Consider the following 17,147-nt stretch of genomic DNA (forward strand, 5'->3'; position numbering starts at 1 on the left):
CTAGTGCACTCTCTCTAAGATGCTCTAGACTTACGTTTCATATGAAAGAAACATTACTCCGCCACCAATTAACTTTTCTACCCTCTCCTCTAGATTATTTAGAAAAGAAACTTCTGAGACACTAACACAAGGTGACATATATTTATATTAAATGGGACATGTAAAAAAATTACTGCTCTCAACTTATAACATAAGAACCAAATCACAGAAAATGAACTGCATTGCTCTCTCCTGCTGACAAGTTGAAGTTCATGCAATTGTTATATGTGAAATATGGATTTTTATATAAGGAATAATGACCACTGTGTAGCGTGTGGCTAATGGTTAGGGATTTTTTTCTTTTCCATCTTGGTGCAAAACACTATTTCCTTCCCAACATCTTGAACAAATTATAAATAATAAAATATCAATGCGCCAAAGGTGTGAGGAGATCTGTATAAATCTTCCTTTTTATTTGTTCACTAAGTTCTTAGGTCAGCTCTTGCTAACATTTGCCAAGCATACTTCTGAGATGACATTAGAGAGAAGGAATTGGATTCTTGAATAATTTATTTCATCTTTAAAGGAAAAAAGGAATTACTGCATCCTTCCTATTTCTGACTGGGATGTTGCCTTTCTATTACTTCACATTTTCCCACGCTAATGTATTTTTTCTGATTTATGTTTATTTCTTAATAGTTTGTTATATACATTCTGCACAAGAGAAATGGATTTCTATAATATAATATCAGCTAACAGTTCAAAATATTTTAAATGTGGATTCAAACAATTGAAGAAGAGCTATTTAATTTGCATTTATTTTGTGTTTAACAAAAAATTTTCAAGCACTGGTAAGCAGATTACTTTTTCCTGTCCCACCTCCCAAGACATATAGAAATGATTGTGTCAACAGCAGTAGCATTTTAGGTAAGAACACATTAATAGTAAAATGATACTGTAAAAATATTGTTTGAAAAGAGTTTATTTTTTCTGAGCAGAGCTGCTACTGGTTCATGTTTATTTGTTATCCAATATTTTAAAATTAAATAATTGAATGTCCAATTAATTGTTTTTAGAACTTTAACTTCTTCCAGTATGCAAAGCCAATTCTCAATTCAATTCCAACTCAATTTCAAATTTATATGTCTAATGTCAAGTTCTCAATACTTTAGTACTTAGTAGCAATATGTCTTATTCTGTACAATGCCTTTTGTTCAGAAATTTTTGTACAACACTGGCTACCTGCTGGATAGTAAGTTTTATACTAACAAGCACTATTGAGGGGAAAAAAAAAGCTGTTGAAAAAACCTTATTTTATGTTAGCTTACCAACTTAAGCTGCCAATGAGGGGTAGATTCTTTATGAAGATTAAAAATCTTCAGTAAATTGGAAAAAAATAAATCCTGGTAACATCCCCTAAAAGTATCAACGCATTTATACAACTAGTCATAAGCAAAGAGAAAGAACACAATCAGATGAAGTACATTAAAAAAAATTGGAAATGTCTTGTTAGAAATTGTCATAACCTTTCCTGGAAAGGTTACAACATTTGGAGGACAGTTGTTTCTACCATGTTTTTTCTTGCATCTAATAAGAGGGGAAAGAAGTGAAAGTAATGTCTCCTATTTCCTTTTCCAAAGAACAAGTAAACAAAAATAAAAATACCACAAAAGATTTATATTGACATCTTCAGGCAAAGACACCATTTACAGCTCCAAAAGTCGATCTTAACTGAAAAATATGGTGTCCATTTACTTAGGTGAACATACAGTTCAACAACATTTAGAACAAGGGAATAATTGGAAAACCTCTACATAAGACTTGCAAGACACCCTCTCAAACTATGTCTAATGATTTTAATGAAGTGAAATGTTTATACCTTAAAAGTTCATGTGCAATTTAAATAATGGTTATTTTAGCATTAATTTCAGTAAGTACAGATCTGCCCTCTTACACCATAGGGCTTCAAGTGTAATATAACTAGATTAACCAACATCTCTAATGAAGCTTACTAGTGCCAGGAATTAAAATTCATGACTGATATCTCACATATGACAAGACAATCTCTACACTCAATGTTTAGTTAGAAACTATATCATACAGTTTACTGGATCTGTATTTGGGTACCTCCCCCTACCTATTCTGCCAAAAAAAGTTCCCCTAAAAGGAAAAAAAGCACTTAAGATTCCAGTGTTTTAGCACTGAAAATAAAATGTTACAGCATTTGAATTTTCAGATGAGTTATGACAGAAAACATCCTCCACCTCCAAACCCTTCACTAATCTGCTTTGCCATGACAGAATAAACAGACTAGAAAAACCAGTTTCAAAAACTGTACTCTTTCCGTTTAAAAATAGAGATAAAGCAAGAAAAAAATCACTGCCTTTTAATGCCTTTCATTAAGCTTTGCAGAATATATTTCCGTTACGATATGATAGTGGCATCATGGTTCCTAACAAATGCAATGCCACAAAATGCAGATACTCATCACTACCATGATTTTCCAAAAGGTTGCCAGCAATCCAAGATTATATCCAATTTCTTTCTATATAAGAAATGAGAATGGAGCAGAGTGGAAGACTGCTGCAACTCGTGCTGAGGTCCACTGCCCTTACTCCAAGCAGGAAGAAGAAACCGCCAAGCCAACAACTGCTTTAACTTTGCTGAATCCCTGACCAGCGTGGGCAGAATAGGAAGTATAAGCACACAAGTCTGTAAACTTTCTTTTCCTTCTCTCCAAAAACACAAAACCAAACCCATAAAAAACCCTCAACCCAATACCAACCCAACACCATCTCCCCACCTCCCCCCCCCAAAAAAAGAAAAACCACCCCAAAACCCCAGTCCACCCCTCAACACAATCTGACCTTTACATTGCAGACACTGAAATACTGGGAATCAACTGTCTGGTGTGATCAATAGGGATACAAACATACACTAAAAATCACATACATGCTTAATGAGAACAGAGGTAATAAATAGCTTTGGCAGAATAATTCTGAACCCCAGAGTGAGCTGTGTAGAGGAAAAAAGCTAAAGGAAGCCAGGAACTAATGTCACAGTGCTCCAGGGGTCAATGCTCTTCCAGGACTACCAGCTTTTGAGAAGCTGAAGCATTATTTATCTGCTTTTCCCTTGTTACCTATGGATGTCTTTCATTGTTATGGATTATTAGCTTAATTGGGAGGCCCCAGGGTGTTGAGTGCTGCGTATCCAGAGCACAAGATACAAGCATTGGCCCACGGCAGCTGCACTATCAGGCTTAGATTTTGCTTGTCATTCCTCAGAACAGCACCTTCTGTAAAGATTCTTCATCCTTTTTCACCCAGGCTACACTCAGGGCAACTCGCTTTACAGCTAAAGAAGAAAAGCCAGCTACACAGAGTTACAGGAAAGAAAGGGGGCCACCAGGATACAGCAAACCAGTCAATTCCATGGTAGAAATGGGGAATCCTTTGATTCTTGGAAAAATAAACTTATAAAATATTGTACTAAACCGATTCCAGGTCAACCTGTAATTAATGGGAAACCTCATCCCCCTCAAGGCTATTACTTCAAACTGTGCAAAACTGTAGTAGCTGCTTAACTTTTTGAATCACTTTAACAATTATTATACTTATTGACACTGTGATTCCTTTTCCATCAATGTCATGTGAGAGATTCAAATGGAATTATCCATAAGACCCAGAGGATCTCAGAACATTGATATAGAGGGTATGTTACAACAAGAAAAGAAGGGAATGACCTGTTGGCAGAGTGTGTCTAGCCGTTGAAAAAGTAAACTTATTTTCTATACCCAATTAAGAATGGTATATAATTTATAGAAAGTGGGTCTAAGGCTCAGTTTTACATTTGCCTTCAAGCATTTGCAGAAGCGTGCATCCACTATGTTTATGGATAACACAGCTTTTGTGGGAGACATTTAAAAGTATTTCCAACAGAGAACAAAATAATTATATACTTACGGCACGGGGTGTTTGATCTGTTCACAAGTTGTGGGAATGCAAAGACAGTTGACAACTCTAGTTCATGGTTTTGATTTTGTTCCTTTTCTTCAGTCTGGTCAGCCCAAACTACTGATTTTTGTCTTTGAATCAGCTGCTCAACCTCCCCAAATTCAGTCTCAGTTAAATTATTTGTCAACCCAGCTTCTTTCAAAGTCAAGTATTGCTTGCGAAGAACTGGAAGCAAAGTATTTAGCACTCTGTAAAACAAGAGGCAAGACAAATATGACTAAATCATAACTAAACTGAGCCTTACTAGCATTCTTACTATTAGGAATATGAAGGATTTTTTTTGTTCTTCACCCTTCTCCCCTCCCACCCCCCAAGTTCTGCTGGGTAATTTATTTTAATTTTGGGGGAGAGAATAGCATAACATAACACTAGGAGGAAATATTCGTGACTAAGAGTGACTTCTCTTTTGCAAAATCTTTTATTTCACTCTAAGCATTTACTAAGTATAGTGTTCCCCCAGTGTCCAAGATCTTCAGTCCCTCAGACATCACAAAAATACAGTCAGTATATCTTGACCGAGTTCTGACTTTCTAAAATTATCAGATAAATGAAGACTATAAACCAAGTAATGTGGTTTAAACCAAGCACATCCTAATTATATGTGTATAGAACCTTATTAGAAGCCTAGTCCAAATAAATTTAGATACCAGGATCTTTAATTAAAGAATGGAATACATTAAGATCCACACACAACTGCAAACCAAATCAGTGACAAAAGTTTAGGAATTCTATCTGAACACTGTTATTCATTAACTGCAGAGTCAGTTGCAAGACTAAACAGCAGGTTCAAGCAATAGGGGAAGGGGTGTATATAAAACCCCAAAGTAGCAACTTTGTAATTACTAACAACATAGCCTTAAAAATTTTGCTTTCAGTTTTGCAGGTTTACGTATTGGTTTTTATAATGTTTGTCATAACCATCTTTTCTCCAAAGAAGGAAGAAAAGCTAGTTATTTCATTCTGGAATGATTTAATTACAAATTTAATATATTTGTTTACTGAACAGATTTGCAATTACTTCCCATGCCTTATGTCACACTCTGAAATCTAGTCTCCAGCATTTTTGAGAGAGACTGATAATAGAGAAAGAGCTGATGCTTACCTTGAAAATTCAGCTTTTTTTCAGTCTGACTAGCTATGTAAGAGTTTAATTGTAACAATTTTTAATACAGGTAATTAATTAATGTCTACAGTGCAAGGAATTAAAAGAGAACACAAACACTTATAAAAATCAATACTGCTGTTCAACACAGAAGAGGAAAGTAAGACACCATGTTCTGTTGAAGAATCTGTAAAAAATATGCAAAGAAAATAAGCAGTGCTAGTGCATACCTGCAGTTTCTGTTAAACAATGGTGGATATGGACCAATATTTACAACGCAATTATTACTTTACTTATCTTCTTGCTTATAGAAAACACAATTCTAGCCTAGAAAAAAATGTTTGAGAAAAATCTTGCTTCTGTTTCAACTAAAACTAAATTCTACACAGACGTCTTCTGAAGTTACAAGTGTCAGAATAAAAGTCTTATCACGCTTGCTATGAAACCATACTTACTTTTCTGTCTGCTTATAATGCTGATCTTGAAGGGACACCAAAGATAACATGTGCTCAATCTGGAGTTTCAGGTCCTTAACTTCTAGGTTTAAATGGCAACACTGCAGATCTTTACAGAGTTCCTTGGGAAATCAGCAAGAAAAAAAACCAAGACAACCGGACATTAAACTGAAAGTGAGAAACTAAAATTTAAACAAAAATAGTATTAATCCATCCTATATTGAAAAGAAAGGATGGAGTGGATCTATATTATTATTATAAAGTTTTATGGCAGAAAAGTATGACTCATTTGATTCTTACTTATATGTGTAAATATTGCTTTGTAGATTTCCTTTGACTAAAAGTGGGTGTGCCATAATTAATATTAAGAATCCAACAGGCACACATGTATGCTTATCCATGCATGCCCCAAAATACGCTTGCCTCTTTTGCTGTGTACTTGCTCCATATCTGAATTTCAGTGACATTGTCTGGGACCCTGTATTCAGTCACCTTCTTGAGATGCCAATTTCTTGCTTGAAATATCTTAATTTCTTTTAAGGTATCACCAAAATTTAGTCATCCGAATAAAAACACAGGTATCGAAATATATTACATTATATGAGTCACATAAGTGCCCATTACACTATCATTTAAGCCACTCCCAATTGCTGGCTGAAACTAAAAGGCAGGGATGAACAACACCCCACCTTTCTTTTCCTCTTCTTGTTCCAGCACAGACCTTCATCCCTTTCCTTTCCACCAACTCTGGTGCTTGTCTGAGGCTGCACTGAACTGACTCTACTTGCTAAAACTTGGCAGAGAACACAACCTCCCACTTCTTTCCTCCTTCCCACTCCTCCCCTAGCACTCTCCAAAAAAGAATTTTCTTTTGGCCAGGCTAAGAATTAGGTTGTCACGTGGTTAAATAAGCATCAGGAGGTACTGCAAAGGCAAGACTAGAAATGTATGGCCAGGAGCAGGATCAGCTCTCTGGCAGCCATCTGAACTGGCTCAGCCATATCATACTTACTCTCCTTTAGCATGCATTTTTGTACGTAATCATATACTTTCATGAACAAGAAATACCTGCACCAGCAATGAAGTACTTTTAGGGCAGAACAACAGAAACTGCTAACGCTAGAATTTGAAACCACCCTGAAACAATTAAAGCAGAAGCAAGACGAAGAGAGGGGAGAAAAAAATCCATTCTTAACTATAGTCAGATGTTACCTACAAGGCATGAAATCTGCCCTTGAAGCAAAGGCATTTTACCTTTGGAATACATCCGTCTTGACCCAGGAGGCGCATTTCATTCTCAACCCGATGCAGCCAATTGGTATTTTCCTCAAAATGTTCGATCTCCTCTTCTTTCTTCTTCTGCATGTGCACACAGTGGGTTCTAAGCATTGCAAGCCTTTGATCCCGCTTGCAAGTGGCCTAAAAATCAGCATTTAAGGGGAAAACTTTCAAGTGATGTTCACAAACATCTCTATATAAAACAACAATTTTTTTCCATATTTTTATACTCAACTGAGTCTAACAAACATTTTGTTCAATAAAAGTGAAGTAGCAGATTCTCCTTATGGGCATTACTGAATTATATTTAAAAAATTTCAATTTTTTTTCCTGGGAGCCCTTATAAACAGAGAATATAATAATTTGATTGATTATTCTCTTAAAAATACATTGATTTGATTAATTTCACTTCTAGGCCATAATTATCTTATGCTGGAAAAACTACACGTGCACATCCAGACACACTTCTAGGTACAACGTAACCTAATAATTTCTAGTAACTCAAGCATGAATATGAAGGAGTTTTATCTGTTTTGTTTTCCTACTGCAGTATGTCCTAGAAAAAGCCCACTAAAGGATAAAGTATTTGGCAAAACAAAAACCCTCTTATCTTCAAGCATTAAAATTCTTCTGATGCTTCTCTGAAATCTGAGAACAAAAAGGCACAAAACCAGCAACAGCAAGCTGGATATGAAGAACAAGGTAGTGGCCTAACAAGGCAAAGGAGACTATTCAGAGAACAACTATAGTTTGCAGTATACTTGAAAAATTAGGTCACTAACTCAACTAGTCATAGAGAACATAAACTTCAGATAGAGTTCACAGAGTTCAGCTATGCCTAAACTTTAGTTAAAACAAACAAAACCCCACAAACATTTGAAGTATATTGCTACACTCAACAAAACATACATATAAAACCCAGTTAGTTTTTTTTAAAGTTAACACCTAAATCTCTACATCCATATATTCCAAAATTAACACTCCAAATGAAAACTTCATCAGTCAGAATAAATCTACATATTTAGAATAGCAGGTCAAATTAGTTCTATTACCAAATGTCATAGGAAGTTCTGAATTTATCTCCCTAATGTTGCACAAAGCAGAAATTACTCTAACTGGTGCCCTTCTGAACATACTGTAGAAAACAGGAACAGTACGTGGAGAGACACAGATCACATTTCTTAAGTTGACTTTTCCAAAGGCTTACTTCAACACATGGTGTGCAGAACAAAACCAGCATGGTAAAAACCTGAACTACATGTGTCCTCCAGGCAACTCACTAGGTCAAAGACTAGATTCTGGCCAGAATTTAACTTTGCTTTCCCTTTAGACTGTATTATCTGCTAAGATGACAGAGGATCCAGAGAAGACAAAGTCACTTTGTAAAGGACCAGCTCCTTAGGGAAAGTACCAGGAGGAAGAGTTAACTGTTAGACTAAAGCTTGCAATGACCGCTGGTTCCCTCCAACCAGCAAGACTAGGGGAGAGCTGTCAGGACTGCCAAAAACAGAGAAATTCAAGCACATTGTTTTGCATACTTCAGCTTTTACACAGTGCAGGAGAGGTATTAGGATTAAAGGTGGTATTGACAATATTCCATCATTTGATGAACCCATCCCATCGGTTGCCAGGAAGAAAGGACATGTTACAGCGATGTGCTCCAACAGAAAAAAATATGGCTATGTGTGCTTGCTGTACACAACCTCTGGGACACATGCATAGCCCTGGGCAAGATACTTGGTTGCTACTCTGTTTTGTAATTGAAAAAAGATAAATCACAAGAGATATAGAAGAAACTGTCCCTCCTGGGCTGAAGAACTGGGACATATCCAACAAGCATTTTTGGATCCAGCACGGGCAATTGCAGTAAGCAGAAAAACTGAAACCAAGATAGACTGACTGCTTTCCAGAAATATGCTCCTCTTCCAGACAGTAAAAAATGTTGAAGTGGCAATCAGAAATGGAGAAGTGATTTTAAATCTAATGTATTTTTTAAAGCCTGTCAAAGTACCAGCAAGTTTTTTTTGCCACGTCTTTAAAAGAAAATATTGTAAAGCAGATTCCATGACTGATGCAGAAAACCAAGAAAAAACCAGGTCCAAACTCAGGAGACTTCTTCAAACTCAACAAGATAGCTAGAGTAACTATAGCACAGGGGCACATACTAACTTTTTATGTTTCCGTACAAAGAGGAACATTCTATACAATGTTCTCTATTGGCACAAACGTTTTCTGACTAACAGGGCTGTAGCTGATACTTAGCATGCAACAGGAAAACACAGATGCAGAAATACAGGTAACAGAGTGGAGGAACAGGCATTAGGAAGGAGGACATAAACAGGCTGTTTAAATGGGCAGCATCCAAGTTCTACAAAAAGCTGGAAACCTAGGCAGTTATGTGGAAAATGGAAATGACTTATTAGTTGTCTAGGAGGGACTGAATTTCACAAGACAAATTGTGACAAAATTTTTCCAACAAGAAAGCATTTGTAAGAACAGAGATTAAGGTAACCTAAACTCATATGTAAGTTTTTTCCTTCTTTCTTGAATTGTTTTGAAGTGTTCAAACTGAGGTTGTTCAAGTACAGATAAGGTATCATTTGCTTTGTGTTAACTTACCTAAATCATTATTATATCTAGTTACTGAGCATGGACAATTAAGTGGAAAATGAGAAAATAATTTAAGTAAAACTTTTCCCTTGAAAATTAATACTGCAGAAATTTCCCTGTAGTCTAACAGTGTATTTTACAGAGAGAAAACCCAGAGGCATTTAGGAAAATAGCAAATATGTAAAAATACAAGGAAGAACAGAAGCATTATAGTGCACAAGGGAAGTCTGAGCAGTAACTTGGTAATCAAATGACTGTATTCCAAATTAAAATCCAATTTGTTCCAAAGTAGTCACAAAAGTAGTCATTACAGTGACTTACTCTTATTAATAAGGCATCACACTTATAGGACAGTGACTCTTGACCCTTAGTAAATCACATCTATAAGTTAAGTAACAGCAAAACCAACATCCGAGTGCAGCACTGCTAGTATTCAAAATGAAAGTTAACCAGCTCATAAAAAACATTTGTATGAAATAGAGCGTATGAAGGTATAACTCCTCATTACAAATAGAGATACAGCTATGCTCCACTGTAAGCAGCATTTAGACGTATGGCACATAGAAAAATATTACTTTGGAGTTTTATGACATGAGAATTCTAGAACACATTAGTCACTTGAAATATCTTCATTAATGACAAGAAAAACATGTGATATATTTTCACACTGACATTTATCTAAGGACAGAATTTCATGTGAATCACTGGGGGAAAAAAATAGTCATATGGTAAACTATCATTTTTGGCCAAATACAGATTGGTACTGTGACTAAGCAAAGTCAGCCCCACCCTCAATTTCATATCTACATAAAATATATATTCCTTTAAGCTGACTTTCATTAGAAAAATTAAGATACTCTTAAGCATGCTTACTTATTTAGACTTTGATTCATCTAGAAAGACATGAGCATTTATAGTGCTGCACAACAGCAATTGTTCATAGTTAGCCCCCAAATTCTTCTCTTAAAATTCAAGGCAACTAAACGTAATTATTTCAGTTCACACATGACTGTCCTTAAGCAGCTATGCAAACATCTTCCTGGTGACAACTGAAAACATCAATAAGAATCTGTGTCGTTTAGCACAAGGTCCAGGGTTTTCCTTATGAAACACAAACAGATTACTAGCTTGTTAACAGCTTCATTAGCATGCTTTGGTTTCGGACAAGAGCACCGTGAGTCTCCTTAGTCAGGTCTTAAGTAACTATGACAATCAAGCCTACAGAAGTACAAGTTGAAAAGTTTTCACAATTAGCAGCAATAAGCACATCAACAGTTTTCTGTGCAGTGTGGAAAAAATAGCACACATGGCATTAGTACTACTTTTTCTGTATTAATGTTAAAAAATGTTCTCTGAGTGATAGGCAGTGCATATCATTTTGATTGTTTAATTATTTAAGCATTAATTATGTAATTACTTAAGCAAAAGTCATATATTAGCATAGCAAAATTCAGAGAGATGATACCTTGTATTACATTCTAGAAAACTCACCTTTTCTACTCTTTCTTCAGAGCATATCAGTTGAATTTGTTCATGACACTGTTTCTGGTAATATGTCTTCAGCGTGTTTTCTTTCAGTCGCATTTCCAACTTGAGGTATTCTTTTCTGATTTCCTCACGGTTTGCAAACACATTTTTAAGGATTTCTTTGTATCTGTTAGAACCAAAATATCAGAATAACGGATTGCTTACTGAAGACTTTTTTTTTTTTGACAACCTCCTTTACAAGGGGAACTTTCAATGCCAAGTGATTGAAATAATTATAAAAAAATTAAGAGGAAAAAAGTAAAGCCTGTTATGGATGAGCACTAAATAAAGTCTAAGTACGTCAGTGAAGATTTTATGTACTTGAACTGGAAGTGGGATTTGAAATTTTGAAGGGGTCACTCAAAATAAACCCTGTGGTATTTTTGAATCCCAGTGTCATCTTCCTAAGACAGACATCTAGAACTTCTTCTCATAAGCCTTATCTTTACCTCCAAAAGATGCTAAATACCCACATTCTCTACTACTTATACCAATTTATTAAACAGATCAGACTACTGTTGCCATAGACAAGCAACGTCTCCTTCAAAAAAACCTGCTAGCTATCTTTCCAAAAAGGAAGACCACACAAGAGTCTTCAGTTGCTCACTTTTTCTGAAGTTCTGTTGTACAATTTTAATCACTAACACACAACAAAAATCAGAACATGCATCATGTTTTAACACCGACTAGGCTAACAGGGGAAAAAACAAACTAGTGATAGAAGGTGCTTAAGAGTTATTCCAAGAAGACAAATGCTTAAATGGCCTTAAAATCAGCTTATCCCTAGTCTGCAAGGCAATCACAATAACAAGTATAAGGAGAAAGCCTGGAAGAATTGTTATGTTGCAATATAAGTTTCAGTGGTGGCACTTTCTCACTTCACTCCTGAATAGTGAAAAGGCAGCACAGAATAGCCCAAAAGATACTGTGTATCTCATCGACGGCCAACCTTGTATACAAGCCATTTCATAACATCCTATTGACTTGTTAGAACTTTACATAAGAATAAAGGCACTGTTTAACACGCAAACATTCTAAAGGCATGCAACATTTGAAGTTGTGATTCAGTGTTTAGCATAAGAGATCATAAAACTAAATACTGTAAAAATCCTATAAAATAACACATAGATTCAACTAGAAAGCAAGTTGGGCAGATATTCCTGCCATGTAGCTGACTTCTTGTCAGTATGTATCAGAAAGTAGCAATTCCATTTCCTAGTCCAAAGTCTGAATAATTCTGAGTCTTTTATTCTACTATTTTATTACTCTCATTTTAAAACCAAACAGAATTAACAAAAGAATTCTTCTCTACAGTTTTACAAATTCAACAGCTTTACCTAAAAGTGTCCAGAAAATGCTATGGTATCTACATAAAAATGTGTACTAACACACACACATAATTTAGAAATAATATTTCTTTAAGGAATAAAATAGGCTGCTGCAGAGTATCAGAGTTTGTACCCTACGTTGTTTCTACCTATACAATCTGCACTACTATCCTATCTATCACATAACTGGTTGGAGAATATTCTTCCTCCATAGTATCCATAGAAACATGGTTCCTCCTAGGTGCCTGGGAAACACAGCAATGAGAGCTGAAGGTGAATTGTCTCTCAATTTCCCTCACCAAAACCGTGGGCATAATTCAAGAGAGACTGCAGATTCTGATTCTATGTACAGTCACTGTGGGGAACTATTGCAGTAAATCAACCCTTTGTGTACTTATAATCGTCAGTATCTCAAATATAGCATCAAGTATAGAAGCGTTTGCAAAGCTCCTGCCTTGAGCTGGATTCACTCTTTCAGTAAGCACACTTGTGTTCTTATGGAGTTATCTTTACCCTCTTCACTTAAAAATGACAGAAATCCTGCAGGCATATCCAGGGAACAAACCCTCTGGACTACCTAGTCTCAAAGAGCTCGTGGAATTGGTGGTGGTAGTTCCAAAGCCAGTGTCAACTGTCTACATCAACAGGCTCAAGACTTGAAGGATTGGCAGACAATGGATTTCCAAGCCTTAGACAGAGGGAGCGGAAATGACCTTTGTGTTTGAAGCAAGTGGTGTAATTTGTTAATCTCTTCCAGATAACAGTAAAGCAAAAGCCATAGGTAGCTGGACTGAAACACAAGGTTGTGGATAAGGCCTCTGTACCTTGTCCTAAACAGAAGGGAGAAGACAGCAGAATACCTTCAAAACCTGTAAATGAATGTAGGGGAAATCAACTTACACCATTAGCAGGATGAACCTGACAGGATCCTTACAAGGAAGAGAATGCAACATCCGCTATCACCGATATCTAGAGGGACTGGGATAGGCTTACATGTGCGTCTAGGGATATTCCAGAACATTAAAACCCAAACATTCTCTGACCAGCAAACCTTGGCGTAGAATATGTCCAGCATTTGAAAAGACATTTTAGAGACCTTGCCCTTGATCGATTCTTCCTACACATATAGAATGTAGTAAAGGGCAAATCACAGGAAATTAACTTAACCTTAAAGACTTACAGTGCAAAAATATGCAGGAAAACTGTCAGAACTATCAGCATGACTTAAACCTACACTTCTTTTGAAAATTAAATTTACATAATCTGAATGACAGCTTTACTGAAACCTCTGGAACACCAGTAAAATGAACCTCAGTTAGAGAGCATTTTGCTTTGAATGGGTTTTTACTTTTGCCTCAGAAGGTTTTCCAGGTTAAAAAATAGCACATTCGAAGGGTCAATAAAAGAAAAAAGTAACTGAATAAACATAGGCAAATAATTCTCAGAAATATGCAATGATATATGCAGAGATAGATCTAGACTTTCACACCAAAACCTAACATTCTTATGGAATAGATTGACTTCTGCAACAAATTTATACATCACATGTCCTAATTTGTTACTTTTTGTGTGCTCTCATGAGAGGCTGTAACATCAGAAAAGATCACCAAGTAGGAGACCAAGAAATATAAAAGCAATAGAAAGTAAAGAATCTACAGACAGAAATTAAACTATGTGGAAAGAACTTCAAGTTCTTGCCTCTCAAATCTTGCAGGAAGGATTCTACTGAAGTAGTATCTGCCAGCATTAGCAGTGGCTGCTGTCATTTATACAAACTACATTCTGTCTACCCACAAAATTGACCTGTTACATAGCTTTGCTGAAAGCTAGCATTCATATGCTCCTTCCTGCCATGCGTATGCACCTTCCCACACCCCAGATTACTAAAATTACTCAACTGGATTGTGAGGAGAAACACCACCATTAGAACACAGAGTATAGTTTTGAAATTTTTGTATATGCAAGAGACAGTCAGTTTGCTTGCTTTTTTATATTTTTATTAGATGAATTTTTAGTTGATAGTTTGACTGGCAGTTATTTTTCATCACTGGACTTTCACCAGTTTTTCAGTGTTCTTCCTGATAACATGTTAGTGAATGACCCTATCCCAGCCCTGTACCTCCCAAATACAGATTTGCACTGAATGTTTTTGCAACCAAACCTTTCGCAATCACCATTTCATTTTTATCTACCACTGCACATATGTGTACATATGTACATATACAACATATGTGCACTCACTTTTTGAAAGATAGGGCTTTCATATGAGGATCCTTCCGATAAAACAAGAAAACCAATAAAAATTAGATCTGAAAATCAAGTTGACTTGAAATCAATTCATAGCAATATTGCTAAATATTAGCTAAAAATAGGATAAGAAATTTATAGAATTCATATATCATTTTAGTTTTTCTGAAAACCTACATTACAATATGGTACTTTAAAGAACCAAGACTAAAGATGGTTGTTATTTTTCTCTTATTTTTCTAGCTTTTGGTAGAAGAACTTTAACCCTACAGAGCTCTGGAGCTTCCTAGGAGAGCACTTGTCCTAAAATTTTTTGCATGAATGGTAGAATTTCAACTGCACTTTAATACAGAATACATTGGTAGCCTTGGGACAAAAATAGTCGACTTTCCCATGAAATATCTTCATTACAATAATGAAGCTATTGATAAGCTTTAAAAAACCCAGCACATAAGCATTTTAAAACCTACATGGCACACTGATGAAGTACAAAACTTTTAGTAAGATTCAATTCCCTATCATAAATACTCTTGATATCAGCAGTTCTAATGAAAATTTGATAGGAATAAATGTAATCCCCAGAATACTGACATTGCTGCACTTCTGTCAATTTAGTAAATACTTCATAAGAAAGTAATTATAGATGCAAGACCTTCACCACTGATCTAAATTGTGATGTCAGGGTGAGTTATGTCAGCTTCTTGAGGATCAGAGTACATGGTTATCTTGCAGTGTTTTACTGAATTAATTTGCCTAGAAGGTTAATATTGTGTACTTGAGGAAGTATCCTGATATTTGTTCCACTTTAAATCCACCACCAAGCTGTTCTGAAAAGGAGTAATAAGTTATGCAAAGCCACACCTAGTTTAAGTAAAGCAATGTTAAAAATGAGGAAACCAATATTGAAAAGAGCAAGTTTGTTTTACAAATACTTTTACGAGTTATGCAAACTCCAGTTTTGAAGTAAGATAGTAATGTGATTAACTTACCTTTGTATTTCCTCTTGCTGGTTCTTTGAAAGTGCTGCCACATTATGATTTTCAGGAATGCTTGCTTGCTTTTCTTCATATTCTCTCAGTTTCTCTTTCAACATTAGTATCTAAGAAAAGGTACTGTTTAGTTGGACTATAGGTTTGTTGGTTTTTGTTTTTTTTAAAGCCTATCATCCTGTGCTTATGTATTGAAAACCTTTACAAATGTCAGTAGATAATATTCCTATTAGAACACACAACATCTTTCTTAGTTCAAAAGACTATATGGGAGAATTAGGACAATATTGCCTCATAGATTCAATCCCATGAACACTTTTTCGTATTCAAGGTTGTAACAATTAACCATTCAAAAACTCTTAACAATATATTTTTTACATACCTCTTTCTTTTGTTCATTGCAAATTTTAACATACTGGCTTATGTGACTGTCCAAACTAACAACATTGCTCTTCAACTGTTAAAGAAAAGAAACAAGTTAGAATTTAAGAAGAGTCCTTTGTGTTTTCCTGCATAATACACCGCATCTAAGTACCACATAATTATACTTGCACTATGAGGAAAGGGACGAATAAAATCCTTGCAAAACAAAAATATGACTCTCAGCTTTTGCAGTCACCCATTGCATACCCACAGCCATATCCTTTCCCTCAACAGGGGGATAGAAAATAATTACATCTACATGTGCAAGCGCATTTTGCATTTATTCAGACTAGTTTTACTATTTAATGTGTATCTTGTGCATTTTATTATAAAAACTATGGAACAACCGGAAGCAACAGTCAAACCCATGTTATGTAAGCAACAGTCAAACCCATGTTATTATAAGTTATAATCTTCTAAAAGAAAAAACTCCTCCTCTTAATACTATATTATTATACTTTCACAAAAGATCAATATCAACATACTCACAGAAGACTTGATATCCTTTGCTCGGTTTGCATACTTAAGAGTATTATATGTATCATCATAGAACATAGAAGATGGACTAACAGCAGCTATCATTATTGTTCGGCAATTTCCTCCAAGAGAATCTTTCAATAAACGAGTAAGCTTGCTGTTTCGATAAGGAATGTGCTGTTTCTTGCTCTAGAAAGAGAGTTATATGCATTTTTATGGATTATTCAACTGTACTTTAAATATTCACCTGCCTAAAATTCTGCTTAGAATTTCAACAATGCCACAAAACATGACAAACAGCCTTGGAACTTTTCTTTGACCGAAGTAATTTTAAAAATTACATATACATCTCAAACAGTTTTAAATCCCTTGGAACTGTTTAATAGCTTTATAACACATGTATTAGCCAGGTTACTTTCTTATGTCCAGATACGGAACAATTATTTTTGTGATTTGGGCAACTAGCAGAAAAGGTAGACTACGTTAAACTACTTTCAGTTCACAGAATAATCGAGGTTGGGAAGGACATCTCCAGATCCATCCAGTCCAATCCCTCTGCTCAAAGCAGGGTCACCTAGAGCAAGCTACCAAGGACTATGGCCAGTTGGGGTTTGAGTATCTCCAAGGATAGAGATTCTACAACCTTTCCAGGCAAGCCAACATCTGCCTTGTGAAGCTTTTTTTTCAATCACATCTACAGAATCTTAATCTTTCAG

At 35.6% G+C, this 17,147-nt stretch overlaps 1 protein-coding gene across 2 annotated transcripts in view; it reads right to left on the reverse strand.

Annotated features, from left to right (window-relative positions):
* KIF18A (kinesin family member 18A) overlaps positions 1-17,147 on the reverse strand; it is a 43,453-nt gene that overhangs the window by 16,112 nt on the left and 10,194 nt on the right. For both annotated transcript variants that reach the window (XM_054827748.1, XM_054827747.1), the window contains 7 exons: positions 16,444-16,620; positions 15,914-15,988; positions 15,532-15,641; positions 10,932-11,094; positions 6,807-6,971; positions 5,553-5,674; positions 3,945-4,183 (listed from right to left, as the gene is read on the reverse strand). In XM_054827748.1, the coding sequence (XP_054683723.1) occupies positions 3,945-4,183; positions 5,553-5,674; positions 6,807-6,971; positions 10,932-11,094; positions 15,532-15,641; positions 15,914-15,988; positions 16,444-16,620 (1,051 nt within the window). The remainder of the gene's footprint in view (positions 1-3,944; positions 4,184-5,552; positions 5,675-6,806; positions 6,972-10,931; positions 11,095-15,531; positions 15,642-15,913; positions 15,989-16,443; positions 16,621-17,147) is intronic.

Source organism: Grus americana, chromosome 5 (assembly GCF_028858705.1).
Source record: "Grus americana isolate bGruAme1 chromosome 5, bGruAme1.mat, whole genome shotgun sequence".
Classification (NCBI taxonomy): domain Eukaryota; kingdom Metazoa; phylum Chordata; class Aves; order Gruiformes; family Gruidae; genus Grus; species Grus americana.